This window comes from Onychostoma macrolepis, chromosome 05 (genome assembly GCF_012432095.1).
Source record: "Onychostoma macrolepis isolate SWU-2019 chromosome 05, ASM1243209v1, whole genome shotgun sequence".
Classification (NCBI taxonomy): Eukaryota; Metazoa; Chordata; class Actinopteri; order Cypriniformes; family Cyprinidae; genus Onychostoma; species Onychostoma macrolepis.
In genome coordinates this window covers 35272669-35293760 of record NC_081159.1, presented here as the reverse complement: position 1 = coordinate 35293760, position 21092 = coordinate 35272669, and the positions used below count along the sequence as shown (strand labels likewise).

Below are 21092 nucleotides of genomic sequence, written 5' to 3'. Positions count from 1 at the left end.
AATAAAGAGTTAGATAATAAACAACTTATTAACCATAAGTAGTTCTCACTTTAAATTAGGTCACGGAAAATGGGAAAATATCATATATAACCTACCCATCACAGAAGAGAGAGAGAGAGATGGGGGGGGGTTCCTGTGAGAAGTAAGTTTAGGGTGTTGCAATCTCAATTGGAATTCCAACTTATGAATCGAAAAAAGAAATTCTGAAATTTTAGCACACACGCATGCTATTGTGAGGCAAAGATAGTCCCTGAGTGTCCAGCATGACGCAGGAACCGTTGAGCGGTCAGGGGTTATTTTTAGCCTCTTCCAGGAGTGTCACAGAACAACGACTGCAGAAAACAATGTTTCTATAATCCCTGGACATAAAACTCCTCATGTCAAACTTGGGACATCACACATAGAAAGGACTACAGCATGCTTATGAATGACTTATGAGCTCATGCTGTAAAACGTTCACCAAGAGACAAGTGTGCTTTATTAAACACTGAAACACACATTAAACATTAAATACTGTTCCAAAAGTATAGCCACAGACACATTTCATTAAAAAAAAAAAAAAAAACTCAACCCTGTCTCACCCTCAAGTTGTTCCAAACCTATAAGAATTTAGTCTTCAATCTTTAAAGTAAAAAAAAAAAAAAACCTTAAAAGGACCTTCACTTGTGTTCTGCAGAAGAATGAAACTCATACAGGATTGGAACAACCAGAGGGCAAGTAAATGATGACAGAATTTCAATTTTGGGTGAACTTTAAGTCATAACTGAAAACTTTTTATGCATTTTGGCTGTTCACTTACACGAAAATGGCATTTTGGGGGCCTGAAAATGCAGACACCTGAAAATGTACTCGGTTACTGTCGTAACCTCGGTTCCCTGAGATACAGAACAAGTACTGTGTCTTGATAAAGACGAATATGGGAAAAGCCTTTTTTTCTCCTGAACTGAAGTCTTATTCAATCACGCAGTGAAACTGCACGACTATTGGTTCGTGTAGTGTGTAAAAAAACGAACCAATGTGTCGGCAGCGGAGCTGCACGAGCCTATGGCGACAAAGCCCGCCAGAATGGGCGGGGCCATCTGGCTATATAAGCGCCCGTTTTGCCATAGGATCCTCAGGTTACTTCGACTGAAGCGACGACTGAGTCATGTTGCTACCTGGCATGGCAAAGTACGCAGTACTCGTTCCGTATCTCAGGGAACCGAGGTTACGACAGTAACCGAGTACATTCCCTGTCGATGCTCCACTCGTACTGCGTCTTGACAAAGACGCTTATGGGAACTCAATTCAATCACGCCGTGCTATGCTAGAGGAACACTGCATAATATACCTCGATAAGCATTCAATTTCCCATAAATTTTCCCATGAGGCCCAGCATTCTCTGAAACGTTTTGATGGGGCGAGCGGTGCCGCTCTTGAAGGAGGGCGCTCTAAGTGGCTGAGGAGGAGGGTCCTGTGCAACAGTAGTTCCACCTCTGACTGGGCCAGAATGAGCCAGTCGTCGAGGAAGTTGAGAATGTGGATTCCCATCTGTCTTAGAGGGGGAAGAGCCGCGTCCATGCACTTCGTAAAAGTGCGGGGGTCCAGGGACAGTCCAAAGGGAAGGACCGTGTACTGATAAGCCACTCCCTTGAAGGCGAATCTCAAGAATCATCTGGATGTGAAAGTATGCGTGATTCAGGTCCAGAGAACAGAACCAGTCCCCTGTGCAAATCTGCGAGAGGATCTGCTTCAGCGTGATCATCCTGAACAACCTACTCATGAGGGCGTGATTCAGTCATCTGAGATCGAGGATGGGCCGGAGGCTGCCATCCTTTTAGGAAACGAGGAAGTAATGGCTGTAGAAGCCTGACTCGCTCTGAGCTGGAGGAACCCTTTCTATAGCTCCTTTTTCCAACAGTGTCATCACCTCTGAGCGTAGAACGTGAGCGTTCTCGCCCTGCACCAAGGTGGAGACCACTCCGCTGAAACGCGGGGGTCTTCGAGCGAATTGGAGTGAGTAACCTGGTTTTATTATCCCCATAACCCACTCTGACACTCCGGGGATGGCCTGCCAGGCCTCGGCCCGCGTGGCAAGAGGTTGGATAAACTCGAGTGACCGACTGCACGGAGGCAGGGCACTCATGAGGGACGGAAGAGGAAATTTGCTCTCTTTTTAAGAATGTTTGTGGTTTATATTTCCCACTATCACAGCGGGTGGTTGCTTGGGCGCTTGTACAGGACCTGTATTTGCAACAAACACAATTCCCCTTGCACCCGGAAATGAACGGGGTGAGAAGAGGTTTAACCCTCTGGGGTCTAAGGGTGTGTTGGGGCCCTGGAGAAGTTCTGACATTTGTGCTTTTTTCAGTTGCTTATAAACATTTTAATGTCTAAAGTCTAAAAACACTGTATTCAGCACAAACTGGGCTACAATAATATGTGAGCAGCATGTACGTACGTGATTGTGTTTTTGAGAAAACAACATTTATGCGTGGTTAGTAACTGAAATAAGGCCATAAAACACATACAGAACATTTGTTCACAAGACTTTTGAGAACTGGATCTTGTAGCCTAGAATTTTTGCTTCAAAATGATCTGAAAATAATCTAACTTACTCATTCAGAGAAAACAATATATTGATTTAAAATTTCTAAGTCACTTTTTGAGTAGAAAGGGTCTATGCGAGAGGGCATGAACTGTCCTGGATAATGTTGTGACTCACACCTGAGAAGACAAAAGCCCGCATAATGAGCTCCATAATGAGCCATTCAGTCAGGTACAGTATGTGACTGAGAGGGAAGAGTTACAAAAAAGAATGTGTGGAAAAAAGAAATGTGTATATATATATGTATATATCACATAAAATAACTTGAGAACAGTTTATTAGGAACAAACAAAGAAATAAACAACAGAAGAGTCAAGACATCGTGGGTGCAATATCCAAAATATCCAAAACAGTGGCAGGAAACTGGAACCCAGGAAAACAGGAGACAGCAGAAACTGCATGAGAAACACAAAACAGATGTGAGTAACACAATGAACGGACAAATACAAAGAAAACATGGTGACAATACATACACTACCAGTCAAATTTTTTAAACAGTAAGATTTGGATTTTTTTTTTTTTTTTTTTAAGAAGTGTCTTCAGCTCGCCAAGCCTGCACTTATTTGATCCAAAGTACAGCAAAAACAGTACATTATATTTATTATAATATATAGGCCTACATATTTGTATTATTCAAAATAAATAAAGCCCCCACACACACACTACAATTAATAAATAAATAAATTAGTGAGCATGTTGATAGGCTTATCAGGAGCAACTATATTATTACATTAGCAATCACCAATATTGCCCACTGATTTTATAACATAGATGCACACATGCTTTGCATTTATTATCATACAATACAAAAACAACGTTTTATAACTGAGAAACTATATTATTGTTAAACTCATTATAAACATGTTTGAGCAGGTATTTGCAAACAGAGTAGGCTATTTCACAGTAAAGATTGGTCTAAACTTTCTTAGACATTACTTTTATATCATTGTTTATAGAACATATAACTATACTCAGGTCGTGCAACATTTAAATGCAATGAAAGGTTGTCTATCATATTTCAAAATGTTGCACTCGATTTCACACATTTTATTCTGGAGTTATAGTTGGGAAAAGTTCAACTAGTATGCGTTCAACTTTGTCACAACAACACATCATCTAATGCCAATAAGAAACATTACTTACTCGTATAAAAGATCTCCTCCACCGGCTCCAGCTGCGCTCGCGTTCTGTTTGTGAGGTAAACAAGACTTTTTCCTCTCAGCGCGTTTCTGAGGTAAATACAAGGCTTATTTCTCACAGCGTGTTCTTCCAAAACTGAAAAGTATCCGAGATAAACATGTTGCTGCTTTGCTTACGGTGATGTGGGCGTTTACATGCCATGTGTCTCGTGTGGAGATTTGTAATATCAATAGCGCGAGCAGCGCTTAGGCGTGACCTAATTAGAGATAATGAGACCAGACGGAACAACTGGACATGTCGTTGGTTTCATACGGATTACTTTATCTCAGAATATTTGTTTTTGGTAAGACTTACTTCATTTAAGAGTAGACATGTCAAGCTTTCTATATATATATTTCTCATGTCTCTGTATGAAGTATTTGCTGAGTTACAGTTCATTTTAATAACATGTTTCAAAAAGCAGTTTGCGGAGAGAGTGAAGACTGAGAACGCACCCTGTTTGTTTTCTTTATTCTTCAAAAGCACAACGTTTAGTTGTTATTATGAGTGCATACAAATAAAAGTAGACCCCTTACAGATTCGAATGGTGTATTGCTATATCTGTATGATCAAAAATGGCAGAGTAATTCAAGCTCATTTCGGCCTTATCAGGAAAATCTGCCACAAAACGCGTATCCACGTTTGCAGACCCCAGAGGGTTAAGAGAGGCTGTTTGGTGGGCGGTCCTGCCATGGCAGGACTTGGCCCTCTCCTCTTCCTGCCCTGCAGATCAGGAAGAAGCCGGAGGTGCGGGGCCCAACGCTATCCTAGGTCGGGGGCCCTGGCACTTCGGGAAGGGGTGGCATCTGGCTGAGCAGGAACGCCCCCACGTCTGCTGAGTCTTGGCAGGCTGAGGGGCGGCAGGTGCAGGCTTTGCGGGCTGCTGAGTTGGCGCATGCTTGGGGCGACTAGGAGCAGCTGTGGAGCTGGAGCGCTTTGGCAGGAAGTGTCACATGGCCTGTGACGCCTTCTGCGCCTCTGTGAAGCGCTCAGCAAATCCTTCCACTGCAGGTCCAAAGAGGCCGTTGGGGGAAATCAGGGCATCAAGGAAGGGGATCTTGTCCACATCCTTGATTTCTATCAGCGTGAGCCACAGGTGGCGCTCGAGCACCACCAGGCTGGCCATGGACCTCCCTATCACCTGGGCGGTGGTCTTGGTGGCGCGCAGAGCCAGGTCTGCACTTCGCAGCTCCCTGAGAGTCGCAGGATCAGGCTCAGACTCGTCTATGGCAGAGAGGAGTTTGGCCTGATAGACCTGCAGGACCGCCATTGAATGAAGTGTCGAAGCCGCCTGTCCAGCTGAAGCATAGGAGCGTCCAGCGAGTGCTGAAGTGGTCCTGCATGGCTTGGACAGGTGGGCGGCCTTTGCCCTCCAGCCGATCGCAGTGGGCGGGCAGAGATGTGCAGCCACTGACTCATCCAGTTGAGGCATTTTCTCGTACCCCTTTTCTTCAGTGCCGTCAATTGTAGTGAGGGCGGATGAAGTGGAAGTACAGAGGCGAGCAGAGTAGGGGGTGCACCAAGATTTCGTGAGCTCGTCGTGAACTTCAGGAAAGAACGGCAAGGGTCGCTGGCGAGGGGCCTGACGGCGCCCCGGCAGGAACCACTCGTCTAGACGGCGCCCCGGCAGGAACCACTTGTCTAGACGGCTGCGAGAAGGCTCCTCTGGTGGAGACCACTCCATTCCCAGCTCTTCAACCGCTTTCGAGAGGACATGGAGAAGTTCGGCATCCATCCCAGCTTTGGCGGCGCTGGGTACGGACGAAGGTGCTGTCATCGGCCAGCTCTTCGTCACTTCCCCCGAACGAGACCAGATGGCTCTCTGAAAAGAAAGCGATCCGCGAGCGCAGAGAGGTGAGACTGATGTTCTCGCAGTGAGAACAATCAGAGCCAGCGAGCACGGCATCTGCATGGGATTTCCCCAAACAGGAAACGCACTCGCTGTGGCCGTCATCGGCACGCAGAGGAGACCTGCACGTGCCGCAGTAATGGCGCGGCATTTGTAACAATGCCGATTTGCTCTTTTGGAATTGTGTGAGATTCACCGGATGGCAGCAGTGAACGGGAACGGAACTGCTGCGATGCTGGAGCACGAGGAAAAGGCGAATGAGCCGAGCAGATCGAGGTCGTTGAGTCCAGCTGCGAGGCTTGTCAACGGCAAGCAGGCTTCTGGGATCAGCGAAGGCGAAGTCGTCGTCGCTGAAGGAGAAGAAATCTGAGGATCCTATGGCGAAACGGCCACTTATATAGCCAGATGGCCTCGCCCATTATGGTGGGCTTTAGCAGGCTTCGACGCCAAAGGCTCGTCGCCATAGGCTCCGCTGCCGACACATTGGTTCGTTTTTTACACACTGCACGAACCAATAGTCATGCAGTTTCACTGCGTGATTGAATAAGACTTCAGTTCAGGAGAAAAAAGGCTTTTTCCCATATGTGTCAGTATCAAGACGCAGAACGAGTGGAGTATCGACTGGGAACAGGTTTTATCTCTGTGTATACTACAAAAACACAAATTTGTGAAAACAGTGACGTCATATGTACATGTATTATGTGTTCAATCTATAGGTATGTGTGCCGATGCATGTTGTTTCTTTACAAAGTGACTACTGGCTTGCCATGAATACAGCATTTTTAGTAGTTTTCACAGATTTGTGTAAACGGCGATCGTTTTGTCAATGTTGTCATCTGTGTGCAAAACTTTTCAATGTTTTAGAACATCATTGTTATGTAAACATACTCTTAAGTGTGTGAAATAAGTAGCATGTAATGCTTCTGGACAGATAGAAATACTGACTTAAATGTCAACATGCCTTTTTTTCTTTATTTTTTTGTGCTTTTTCTAGAACTGTCTGCAGAGGCTGGGTAATTATTTGAATTCATCAGAAAGGGTCAAAGAGACTTGCATGGACCTGTTGAAAGTGGAGCAAACAGAATAAAGGACAGGGAAGGACAAGAACTGTTGTGTTAAATTATTTTCAGAATTATTTTCAGTGTTAAATTAAGTTCAGGACATCATTGTCTGTCATGTGATAAACAGAGGCCTTGTCTTGGCAGAGGCAGCCAAAATACAAACTTCATCCAAAAAGATCAACAACCAATTCAGTGATACTGTAAGAACATTTTCTCAAGAAAACCATCATTGAAGCATAAAGTAACTGACATTATTGTGTACAAATGGGCAAGTATACATTCTTACAGGTGCAACATTTTATTTACCATCTCCAATGGCAATCTGAAACATCCTATTGTTTTCTATTTGATTAATTGCCTGCTAAAGTTAAAAAATTGAAGGAGGATTTTGTTGTGTTAGGATGATTAAACCCATTGTTCTCATTCCCATGAGCTTTGGTTTAAAAATAATGGTTTAATGAAAGACATTTACAATTATTTATTTCAAGAAAACAAGTGTGTCTACTTGGAGTTCTTGCAAACATTCTGAACAATCACACAGAACAGAAAGCAACATTTAAATTATCCAGTTAGGTAAATGTGTAAACTGAAGTTGACTCGAAAATAACATCATGACACATATCAATATTAATATGCAGTTAATATGGTCTAAAGAAAATTAAACAGTAAAAAAACAAAAACGTTTACAATAAAAGAGTAAAAATATACCAGAAAAAAGTAAAATGAGATAAACTAGAAAAACGTGGAAAACTAAAACAATCAAAGAGTGAAAACTGACAAAAACAAATGAGAAACTTAATAACATGTTCAAAATAAAACAGAAATAAAAACTAAATGAAAAATACAAAAACTGTCTTCTGCAAGTTGCATAGCAGCTAGTCAGTTAGAATATAGCGAATTTATCTGGTTCTTGCTAGTTTTGGGTGCATTTTTTTAATAAGAATTTAATTATAAATTCATAATTCCATTTATGTCATAATAATTAAGTCATAATAATACATCAGTAAAATTAAAGTATCAATATTTTGAGGATGAAAAAAAATAAATCAAGTCATAGCATTATGAAAATATATCTAAGAAGTAACCCTTAAAGAGTCTTCATAAACGCTTAAAAAAAAAAAATGCATGTAAAAAATGTAAAAACATGGCTTGATCTTCTAAAACGTCAAACAAGAACACAATTTCTCTCACGTTTCCCTTGAAATTTCACTACCTACTGTGAGATGTTCAATTAAAAATTCAATTACAGCAACTTAATTAAACTTAAGAAAACTTTTCCACACAATTATGTACTACAAAATTAAGTCAGTTTAACTAGAATAAGTCAGTTTAGTCATTTAATTTCTTGTGTCAAACAACTGAGATGGTCCTCACTGCAGAACACAAGATCCAGGGGGTGGAGTTGGATCTAGATCCAACTCCTCCCACCTTACATAGACCTAAACCTACCAATCTCCACCCCCTGGATGTGGATCCAACTCCGCCCCCTGGATATTTTGTTCTGCAGTGAGGGGCTACTGAAACAACTAGCTAACAACACTGCATATTAGCATGCTAAATGTCGTTGCTTGAACTGAAATGCAGTTACAATACGCCCTTATCATCGTGTATTTGCCCTCTTGTCTGTCTGCATTATTTTTAACTGCAGCATGCTTGAAACATAAATGATAACGAATTAGTTTTTAGACTATTAGAATGGTTAGAGTTGCAAAAATGCAACATTTATTACTGAACTACAGAAGTATGCACACAGTGTCACTTTTATGCAATTAAAGTGCAGCCTTTCATTCTTAATATTTTTGTCTCCAAAAGCCAGGGAAATAATGCAAATAAATCAAACAGTAACTGAGCCTGTGTTCACTGAGAGCAGACAGAACACACTGAGTTTGTAGGTAGACCACAGACAGCAATAGCATCATTACACCGCACAATGAAATGAAACATGTATGAAAGGAAATGACAGTTAGATGACATTTCCTGTGAGTCTCCACATGGCCATTAATCCAGCTGCCCTTATGTTTATGTCAGTCACACCATTCTCTGTGCCTGTATGATTCATGTGAACTCATTTCCTGTTACATCGCACAAGACCATCACGTATACCTGACATAATGTGACTCAGTACTGGCTACAAATTCATTAAAGCACACAAACATGCACCGGCTTCCCACACCTACTGGCCAATAAATGTTTGAGGACATGTGAAAATTGACATTGCGAGAGAGCGAGAAAGAGAGAGAGAGAGAGAGAGAGAGAGAGAGAGAGAAAAGATAAATTGCATTGTTGTATATATTTTAGTATTACATTCAGAAATAATTATAAATTAAGAAAAAAACTAAATGTTTATAAACATTTTAGTTTCCCTTACACCACAACAATTCCTTTGGTTACACTTTATATTAGGTGGCCTTAACTACTATGTACTTACATCAAAACAAAAGTACAATGTACTTATTATGTTCATATTGTATTGCAAAACACATTTGCTGCTATTGAGGTGGAATATGGGTAAGGTTAGGGACAGGTATGGTGATATGGGTAGGTTTAAGTGTGGGTTAAGATGTAAGGGATGGGTTGACAGTGTAATTATAAATGTAATTACAGAAAATAATTACAGATGTAAGTACGTATAGGTATTTTAAAAAATATAAGTACAATGTAAAAACATGCATGTACACAATAAGTGCATTGTATCAAATGATTAATTTAAATGTAAGTACATAGTAGTTAAGGCCACCTAATATAAAGTGGGACCATTCCTTTAAATTGAACATTTGTTTGTTTTATACATTTATTTTTAATTTCTGTTCTATTCTGAGTACCGTATTTAAATTAGAACTGCAACTGTGGTGTGTGACAAATGTGCTATACAGATAAACTTGGGTTTAAAGGTGTCATATGATGCGATTTCAAGTTTTCTTTTCTCTTTGGAGTGTTACAAGTTGTTTGTGCATAGATAAGATCCCTGAAGTTGCAAAGACTAAAGTCTCAAAACCAAAGAGATATTCTTTATAAAAGTTAAGACTCGACCACGCCCCCCCTAAAACGGCTCATTCAAACATGAACCAACACAGGTCTACGTCACGGTGTGGGGAGATTTGCAAAACACCACCCAAACGTATACGCAAAGAAAGGGGGTGTGATTTTTATTCTCGCTGTAGTATTGTTGCTGCCGCCGGCGCCATGTCCTGGAGACGCTGTGTTTCGTTGTGAAAGCGAAACTACTTTGTTTGGGCTTCCAAAAGAGGACACAACTAGAAATCAGTGCTTAAATTGTATTTACAACACTGTTCCAGAACAGTTCAGTCCAAATATTAGAGTGTGTGCAGCACATTTTACGGATGACTATTTCCTGAACCTGAGAGAGTAGCCTACAAAGCTTGCTTGCTCAAAGACTGTTTTTATAAAGAGGGGCAATTCCAACTTTGCAAGGACAGTCTGGCGCTTCTGACTCACAGCCTGTAAGTATGTTTTCATATTTAAAGAATTTGCCACTGACTATTCAAACGCAAGTTTTGAGCTGTGTAGAGTAGTGCTTGTTGTTTGTTGTTTCTCCGATCACAAATGCAGACATGGTAATGTTTAATTAAAAGACAGTAGAAGTCATTATAATCAGTTATTATGTCCTCACTGGATGCAACAAATGCCTTGTTTATAATGGTTTTTATTGTTTTTGTGTCGTCGCGCTGAGACATGGCATCACAATACGGTAAGGGGCGTAACATTTCTGTCTCACGCTTGAGGTATTCAGCCAATTACAACGCACTGGATAGCTGGCCAATCAGAGCACGCCTCGCTTCACAGAACGATGAGCTTTGTAAAAATCGGCGCGTTTCAGAAAGGAGGGGCATAGAGGAGCAACAATAACGTACAGTATGTGGAAAATAATGTGTTATTTTTAATCTTAAACAGCATAAACACATTGCATTACACCAAATAATGTTCTTTTCTTTTTAGCAACAACATATGAGCCCTTTAAGTTCCTCTCTCATTCAGCACATAATCCAGATGTGTGCAATTTGCACGTTTTGCATGCTTGCATTGCATTGCATCTGTGATGACCGGTGTAGGCAGGAAGCTGTCATAGAAGTTCTCAAGGTCTATAATTGGCGTCCCACATGGCAGCCTCAATTTGCTTGCCAATAAAAAACAAGTACAAAAGTTCACAACAGCACCACTGACCATCAACACTGAAGCATCACTTCACAATTCTCTCTACACAAATGACTTGACAGGCCCCTCTGTAAAAAACTTCAGATTCAGAATATTTCTATCCATTCACCTACCATAGACAATCATCATTTTCAACCATCTTTCCTATTTTCCATTTAGTATGACAAGGGAATATGAAGAACTCAAGATATTCACAAGTTTTGAACAAAATATGGATTTTTTTTGTCAGGTTGAGTAATTTTCCAGCTATCCCCTCATCATCATGCCTGGGTGGTTTGTGATCTTTGCATATCCTATATTAGAGAGCAGTGGGAATACATCACATGAGAAATTAAGTGCAACACTCAAACCATGCCTAGTTCTGTATCAGCTATATACTGTATATAAATTTCCATGACCCAAATTATGATGAATTATTTACAATTTTGTTTTACTATGTCTTTTAAATTTCAATTGTTTGATGCTAATAATTCATTGCACAATACAATTGGTGCTGCATTTTATTGGGTAACACACTTTACTATAGGGACCAATTCTCATTATTAATAACTACTTGCTTATAAGCATATCTATTATTAACCTATTGACTGTTTATTAGTACTTACAGTATAAAACATATTCTGCATGACCATATTCTACATCCGTAATCCTACTCAGTACCTAAACTTAACAACTACCTTACTTATTAATAAGCAGCAAATTAGAAGTTTATTGAGTTTGTTAATAGTGAGAATTTGACCTTAATATAAAGTGTGACCATTTATTGTTGAAAATGAATATGACAAAATAATGTAGTATGAGTATTGTGACCTTGTGCATTTTTGTTCATAGTTATCAATATATGCACTACCTTTGATGTCAGTGACAAAAGTAAGGGTTTTACCATCACTTTTAAAAGATGATTGGTCTTTTTATTCACTATACTAACAATTCATTTGTTGTAGAACACACACAAGCATGAAGATGAAGGCGGAAGGTAGTCTTTAATAAATCCAAAGGCAAATAATCCACATAAAGAGAACAGCATCAACACATCCAACAACAAGACCCGACGACAATGAACAGAAACAGATGTACTCAAGTACACATATAAACACATACCTGGACTAGGAAACAAAATTAAATCAACATCTATATGACAACAAACTCTACAGAGGACAAGAGCGAAACAAAACAAAGTCCAAACTGAATGATATCATGACAGCATGATTCTATGGTTGGCTTAATTTTATTATTTATGCTTGCTATTGTTTTTCCCCTGCTGTGCAAAAAAAACTTGCAACTCATTTTGGGTCACTTTGTGAAGTGCAGCCATATCCAAGAAACACACACAGACATTTACAAATTTCACAGCTGCAACGAGTCCTGCTTGAAAAACCCGTCTGGAAACCCGCAAACAAACAGACAGGCAGACAGAATGATGGAACAGAGAGGTGAAGAGAGCCATAAAGCAAAAGAGGGGCCGAGAAAATGATTGAAAAGGAGTGAAAGCTGATTCAAAGGCTGATAAAAGCATCTGTGATCAACACGCACCTTCTCTTTCATGTGAATGGAGAGCAGAGGAATAAATGATAGCAGGTGTGGGATCTGACTCAAAGCCTATTGGACTAATTCTGTGTTCCAGTCAATGTGGGATATTTCTACTAAATATCACAGACTTCCAACCATATCAGCATTCTGTTGACTGAAGACTCAGGACACATTAAAAATGGCCATAAATCAGCTTTCCATAAACACTTGTTTTGCAGGTTTACAATTATCAACTGGAAGGAACATTAACAGATTTAGTGTCAAAACATTCCCTCGCTGATGCTGATGTTTCCTCAAAAGTGAATGTTTATAATTAACAGAGTGCACTGCCACCATTTTCATGTGACATCATACATCTCCAAAAAGAACCGGTAGTTTAATCCAAGTCTTCAGAAGCAACATGATCACTTGTGTGATGAACAACGCAAAATTAAAGTGCTTCCAGTTGATGCCGTACAAGCTGGTATTGAAATGTACTGTACCTACAATCTACGTATGGAAAGAGAATGGGTGATAATAGGAGACAATTGGATGAGCAACACGATCCAGAAAGGGATTATTACCCAGTTTGTTCATGCTGTTCAGAGTGAAAATTGTGCCACAGACTGTGATGTCTATGGACTGACAGCTAATAGTACAACAGATGTCAGCACTTCAAAACAATTTCCGTGCAGTCTTCAGTATGCTGACAGTAATCTTGAGTCACCTGTACTCATGCAGTGTGTGACCCTGCTGATGGAGAAACTAAAGGTCTTAAAAGAAATAGTTCATTCAAAAATGAAAATTTGCAATTCACTCACTCTCAGACAATCCAATACATAGATGAGTTTATTTCTTTATCTGAACAGATTTGAAGAAATTTAGCATTACATCCCTTGCTCACCAGCAGTGAATAGGTGCCATCAGAATGAGAGTCCTAACAGCTGATAAAAACATTACAATAATCCACAAGTAATCACAACTTCAGTCCATCAATTAACACTTGTTAAGCCAAATTTTTAACTTTAACACATTGTTTCAGGTCAAAATCCATAATAACTTTTCCCCCAGTGAAAAAGTCAATCTCCTCTTACATCAAAATCCACTCAAATATTTGTTTAGAAGTGGTTTGGACCATTTTGGTTTGTAAACGGTGCTTGATCTGTGCATATTTCTCTCTAAAGCATAAATGGGGCAAACGGCCAAAACTCTACCATATCGATTTCCGAACCATATTGTTGAGTCATAAGTATATCCAGACAAAAAGTAAGCATGTACTGTACCTGCTGAGGTTGGCAGAAAGTCTGTCTTGCGTGCGGCTGTAGTTGTTTTTTGATGTTCTCGCTCAAACACTGACACACACTTGCTTTTTGCTCCAGGGAATTTGCTTCCAGACTCAGAAGACAATCACATTTCTGCCGAGACACAGAGAGACACAGATGAATATTGAGGTATGCAAATGTTTATGGGGTTCGATCAAGTGAAGCAAAAAAAAAAAAAAAATCACTTGTTTTGTTTGTATTGCAGACAAGCTAGGAGAAAACTGATTTCTATGTGGTAAGAGAAAGAGAAAAGCTCTTCAAGTGCTGCCAGAAGTGATTATAGATATGGGTATGATCCATTTTGTTAATGAAAGCCGTCTTAAGACCCCAACTGTGCACTTTACTGATTTATACACTTGTCACAGAAGGGTGTTGTCATAATGCTAACTGACACAAAAACACACCGTCTATACACAGACAAATCACAAATGCTAACACACACTGGTACTCCTATCATTATTTTCTACTAGCTTACTAATTACATTTTTAATAAAATATTGTTTATTTCTAGTATATACACATACACTAGAAAACTCAACATTTTGAGCCAAAACCACTTTCAATCAATCAATCTTTATATCTATCTCAGTTGTAAACACATACGTGATCTTAAAGCTCATGTAATCACAGGTCATGGATGTAGTTTAGCATGGAGGATAGCATTTATGCCTCGCTATCAGACAGAAAAGAAACAAAAGCACAGCTGCTAGTAGGAAGCTGCTGTTATTGTATGAGGAATGATGAAACGCAGTGGCTTCTCAGCCCAGCACTAAAATCAATATAAGTCATTCTGCTCGATCCATCATTTCAACTTAATAAAGCGTCCTGAGACCATCAGTCCCGATAAAGCTGCATATAGCCGGTGGTGATGATGATGTCATTCTTGAGAGGCATTAAAAATTGTTACTGAAGAAAAAGTTTCCCAATAGAAATGTTGTCATAATTTTCATCATAATATACTATGTTATTCCAGCTCTGTATCATTTTCACAAAAGGAAATGTTAAGAAGAAGAATGTCTCTTTTGCAAACAAAGCAAATAGAAAGTGATGTATGGATGACAGATTTTCATTTTTGGATGATTTCTTCTTTAAATCACCATAACGTCCTATCACATTAGAAAAAAAAAAAATGCATCTGAACTTTGATTTGATTTACACTTTAACAAAATGATCACATCATTTTACGTGAAATGGAGTTTATGAAACAGGACAAAAACGTCATCCAACATTCAACTATTCCACTGAGATGACAAAAAGATTAGCAAATTCACACAGCCTTCACCACAAAACAGAGTAACTGGGGACATCCTATTCCAGAAATGTGTTCCTAGACAACTATCAGCCAGATCTGCAGCTCAGATATGGGCTGCATCTGGCCGCTTCAGGGACCAAGAGACTTCTGCTCCAACATTTCCCAGCTGCTGCTGGTCTCTTCATCCAACCACAGACCAGAGTCCCCAAACCAGGAAGATTGGCTGTGATACATCAGGATAACTGTAAGTGCTCATGAGGCATTGTTATGATGCATTCAGAAACTTGACAGGTTACACATTAAATAATATTAAACATGCACAGGGGAAACGGGTATTTTTCATTGAGTAGTTTCCCTTCTTTCTTACTGCAGATCAGTCTGCAGTTAGAGAGAAGACTATTTTAAGGTCTGTGTGCCTAACATTTTAATGAAGGGCCTGTGTGGCTAACATGTCTTTATCTTGGGACTTTGGAACTGGATATATCTAAAAGAACTTAAGGCCTTGTTTTAGGGGCACCATATACCAACAATTTACAGATTTCATACGTTACAGGCAATTCCACTATGGGCCACCAAAATTTAACAGGTTGTCTAAAAATCAACAAGCTATATAATTAATCATTAGTAAAATATATTTGAAAGTCACCTCTGCTCAAACTGAACCCATTTTGAAAAGCAGCATCAACTTTTTTGGTTATCAGGGGTAGGAAGAAGGGCCTGGACCCCCAAGAGGAAGAGTCCATGGAGGAACAAGCAGAGGAAGAGACCACAGAGAAGACAGCAAGGGAGGCCACAACACAATGGAGTGGGATTCCCTGACAGAGCCCCATGGTAGAGCATTAGGTGGTGTAGTCCAGGGCGGAGACAGAAAACGAAGTCAGGCGAAGTCAGGAAGGTCGGAGATCAAGTCACTGGACCACAGGGCCAAGGCAGAGCAGAACAATCCGAAGTGGAGCTGGGGGCTTGGAATAATTAGGGAAAGCCATTGGGAACAAGGATGATGGCAGAGCCGAGCCAGAGGGATGGAGGAACACGGTGGAGCAGAAGGAATCAAAGCTTTAGGTGCAACTGCAGGCCCAGAAGTCAGTAGTGACTAGGAACCCTGGTAAAGCCAGAGAGATGACAGGCCACAGGATTCATGGCGGGCCTTTTTGCTAGCTTAAGGTCTATAGCAGGTGAAAGGAGGGGTGGAGGTGGATCAGGGAGGAGCACTGGGATGGAGATGACTGGAGAAACTGTTGCTGATCTGTGATGTTGTTCTCTTCCAGTGGGCAGCCATTCTGGTGGAAAGAGAGTAGTAGCTGGTCCTTAGGGTGGATGGTGGCTGCTGCTAGATACAATATCAGGGTCCGTTATTCTGTCAAGAGTTGGAGAGTTGGTGCAGGCAAAGGAGAAGTCTGAAGCGAGCTGATGAAACCAAGTTGAAATCATAATTTTGGCCAAAATGTTTGATGCAAAAACAAGACCACTCAAACTACAACATACCCAAAATGAAGCACGGTGATGCAAGCATCTATGGTGGTGCATGCTATATGGCTGCTTCTCTTCAGCTGGGACTGAGGCAGTGGTCAAGATTGAAGGAATTTTGGATAGTGCCAAATACTTTATGGCATAAAACCAGCAGGTCTCCATTTCAAAGCTGAAGATCATTATGAATTTCATCTATCAGCTTGATCATAACCCCAAACACATTTCAAAGTTCAAAAAAGGAAGGGTTTCAGAAGAAAAATGTTTTGCAATGGCTTGGGCAAGAGCCCAGGCCTAAATCCAATCGAACAACTAGTGGAATGACTTAAAGAGGGTTGTAGACAGGAGATTTCATTGATCTGGAGCTCTTTTACAAGGAAGAGTGGGAAAATAATTGACAAATCCATCCATCCATTCCCCGAACCGCTTGTCCACTGTAGGGGTGCAGGGAGCTGTAGCCTATCCCAGCGTCTTGGGTAATTGGCAATCAAGTTGACAGATTCTTATTCAAAAAGACTGCCTACTATAATAAACACAAATGTGTTTCAACCAGGTATTAGTTGAACTTGAGGGTGTGCACATTTTATAACCTGGTTACATCTTTTTATTTATTTATTTATTTATTTTTTCTTAAAGGTTTTTTTGTTTTTTAGAAACTTGGCTTCAGTTTCACTTTCAAGTCAGAAACATGGTGATGATCTGACATCATTTATTGTGGATTCATTTTACATTTAAGAATCTGGCCGTTTTAACAGGGTTAACAGTATTGCATCTATCCTTCATGGAAATGTCAATCCCAGAATCTAAAATTTTGCCCCAAAGTGTGTGCATGCTATATTTATGCTTATTGGAATATGTGCTTGCATAAAACTCTGTTGGAACTCTATTCCAGTCTAATCTAATCCATGAAGGCAATTATACTGGCTTTAGTTCAGATGCTGATTGTGTACGCACACTGTTAGACATTTCTGTAATTTCTGCAGTTATTTATCACCCAGTATAATACTGCAAATTCCCTTTACAGTAAATAACTGTAATACCCTTTGCATCATGGGAATTTTCTGTGACGTCAGACCCTTACTGTATTTTTAAAAATTGCTGTATACTACTGTATATGCTGTAATGGTCTCTTTGGCGCCATTCTATTGAGTTTGTTTTATTTTCCTCATTTCTTACATTTGGATTGACACGATTTGCCCTACACCGTGACTACAACGCCGCGTCAGCGTTTATGGAGTGCTTGGAGTACATCTGTACGTCAGAAATATACTGGGGCATCACTTTACTGTCCGCAACCCACTGTAGATAGTATATAATATTACTATATATAATATATATATAATGGGTTCTATATTGTTTTTTATCGAGTCGGTTTTTCCCAGGGATGAGTGGAAGAGGACATCTACGCTGTGTGTCGATGCACTTTACGAGAGAATAAGACCAGCAAGCAAGGTAAAATATATGTACATTTGTCTGTGTGTTTGTGACAGATTTTTACACACCAGTTTAACCCATAGTAACATTTACCCGTCAACATGGCGGTAACAAACTTTACTATGGTAAACTGCACTGTCGTTTCAAACGACTTTTGTCAGCATATTGAATTAAGTTAACGAATTAAAATTATTTTTAACGAGCAACGCTTATCTTATATTAACATTAGGTTAACTAATGTGAAATTTTGTTCAGGTGTTAGTAGTTAATGTTGGCCAGTAGCCTGAGAAAATAAAATCCTATGTTAGCTAAGTTAAACAAGTTTTATGGCTAGCTGCCTTTTCTAGTTTTATAATTAGTTTGTTATAGTTTTTAATGGAATTTAAGATTTACTGCATTTTTTTGTATTTGTGTTTTTGAGGCAACTGCAATGAAGCATCAAGAAAGACATGAGCATGCCAGCCACCCTGAGACTGATAATTCATGGTAAGAGAACAACTATGGTTTTGAGGGATTTGTGTATTCTATATGGGGTTTGCCTTTTAAAAGTGTGTCATTTCTACTTCTTGTTTTTCAGAGAAGAATTTCAGAGAGATTTCTGTCACTAACAAAGTGGAGGGTGAGCAAAGGTAGTGGCCACGTTTTGGAGCAGCACCTGGGTTTTGCAGATGGCTATGTGTTCTTTGGCTGTTTGTCTTTTTCCCCATTATATTTCTGTTGCCTAAAGATTCTTTGTAAGGATGAATCCAGAGGACACAACATAATGCATTGCAAATATTATTCTTTAGAGTCTTAATGAAAAGTCTGTAACATAGTTTGGTTGGAATTTCTCATTGGTAGTGTAAAAAACACCTTTTTCACCCTGTCAAAAACAGCTCTTGTCAGAGGAAGCAGTATTGTGTCATTCTCCTTTAAATGTTAATGAGCTCTGCTGACCCCGCCTCTCTCTTCCTAGCCGCTCTCTGAGGGACTGTTTACTTTAGCCACATTCATTGTGAAACTTGCTAATTAGCACATTATTAGGAAAGGCCATTTACAAAGATTCATTTAAAAAACCTTGTACTCACTTCTGGAGGTGAAGCTGGATCACGAATGATTCGCGTGAACATAGATGCATTTAGGTAGATGGAGGGTGCATTCCCTTCAGAACCAAACCTAATTCTCTTAAGCCGCTCAGATGACAGGAGTAAATGACTACTGCTATGTTCATTATTACATCCAACAGCAAAACACCTCAATTGCTTTGGAGTCATTCTTGTCTACATCTGCTCCGGCGGTGAAACAAGTGATGACAGCTCACTCAGGGCGGGTCTGAGGTAAGACACCAGTGCAGTCTGTGCTAAAATGCTGGTGTCAATCAACAATCGTGGGAGGGGCCTCTGTCAGTGTGACCTCACACAGACAGACGACTCAATTTGAGAAAGGGGTAAAGATTTAACGAGATTACAAAAAAAAAAAAAACACTAGGTGGATTTTTATAATTATACGGTGTATTTCAGTTCAAACAACTTGTAAAAGTGCATGTAGCATTATATGACCCCTTTAAATAAAGCATTTGATATTTTGTAATTATTGTGTCTGTTTTAATTGAATGCCAGTAGTACCTACGTAGAGTAAAAATAAAATGAATTCTATATAAAAATGTATAAAATCTAATGAAATTATATTAAAATGAATGAATTACAGTAGTATACTGATGAATTGGATTTTCTTTTCAGTAATTTACTGTAAAACAGTACAATTTGCAACTGTAAATCAAAAACAGGTTGCTACTGTAAATCTTAATTACAGTAACTTACTGGCAACAAGTTACTGTAAAAACCCTTTGAAATGTCTAACAGTGCAGTAGACAGCAGACAGCAAGGTAAGGGCAAAAACTCTCCAGAAACAGTTTTACATGTCCATTTACAACCCTAGGATTTCTCCTTAGAATGAAACGGTCTGTTATTGGCTTATTTGGAAGGGTCATAAATAATAATATTAAGCTCCGCTCTGATTGGTTGTTTCACAGTGCGGCTCATTTCAGTAGTTTAAAGGAAGGAAACACAGAGAAAATATATATTTCAATACTTTCTTGCGCAGTTATATCGTTGGGTAATTATACTGTAAATAAAATGTGGGCATCAGGGAGCCGCTATTAATATGCTGGGCATTGAAACTGCTTTTCAACCTAAGCCACATACCTTCTATGTAGATATCAGAGAACAATTTAAAATATTGTATCAATGCATTCTATGGCACCTTTAAGTATGTCTTAGGGAGTATATTATGTAATATGAATATTAGTATTTCCCAAAACTACAAACTTTCCAAGCCTATGGGATCAAATAGGGCAAAACAGTTTTCAAAACATTTCAAGTGGAGCAGAGAAGACTGCAACACTACAGATGGCAACCATAAACCTGGCAAATTTGCTGACAAGGGCCCCAGAATCCAATAATCACACTTCCCTGAAAAAAAATAAAATAAATACATGAAAACAAAGCCAGCTGTAATATATCAGTGCACTAAAGGCTGAGTGAACTGTAAAAAGATGCCCAGGAGAATAGAGCTGTTTATTGAACTAAGCTTATGGGTGGATTACAGTCTCAGAACACAATGAATAATTAACGCTGTCAAACACTCGTCTTACAAAGATTGCATTTATGACCACCCATTAACTGACGCTGTAGAATGGTGGATTGATGCCTTTTACCACTAAGCAATCATGGTCTCATAATCTGTTACTTTCAGTCGCAAAGAGTGCATCAGTGTTGGCTAAGCTACAAGCACTATTTGGATATTTCAGTGACACTTTATTTTAAAGGTGTGGTTGCTCAGCTTTTTGTGAAGCCTTGATTGTGTTTATGGTGCGCAGTGTAACGTGTTCATGCTTTGTTTTTTCTTTCCATTCTCGTTACAGAAGTCAGGCTCAGACTGGTTAGCTGGCCCAGTGTGATGTGATTTGCTAACCACCTAGTGCCTGTTGTCCAGAAACGTCATGCCCCCTTACCATTACGGGTAGTTGCATGTTTATGTAAACATCAGGCTTATTGATGTCACAAACCCGGGAAGAAGCTTGTTGCAGTCCATACCAGCCTTTTTTGTAGTCCTTAAACAGCAATTTCTTTAAAAGAAAATATCTCACTTTGCATTGAAATTTGAGCATCTTAACTTTGCAGATATTGTTTATGCTCTAACAGCAACATTACACACTAACTTGAGTTTAAAAAAAAGAAGGGAAATTATAAATCAACCACCACTTTAAAGGCCGTTTCAC

General features: G+C 39.6%; 1 protein-coding gene across 8 annotated transcripts in view; it reads right to left on the bottom strand.

Moving 5' to 3' along the window:
- Positions 1-21092, bottom strand: part of rgs3a (regulator of G protein signaling 3a) — a 220927-nt gene that overhangs the window by 98249 nt on the left and 101586 nt on the right. For all 8 annotated transcript variants that reach the window (XM_058774668.1, XM_058774664.1, XM_058774666.1 and 5 more), the window contains one exon: positions 13642-13773. In XM_058774668.1, coding sequence (XP_058630651.1) covers positions 13642-13773 — 132 coding nt within the window. The remainder of the gene's footprint in view (positions 1-13641; positions 13774-21092) is intronic.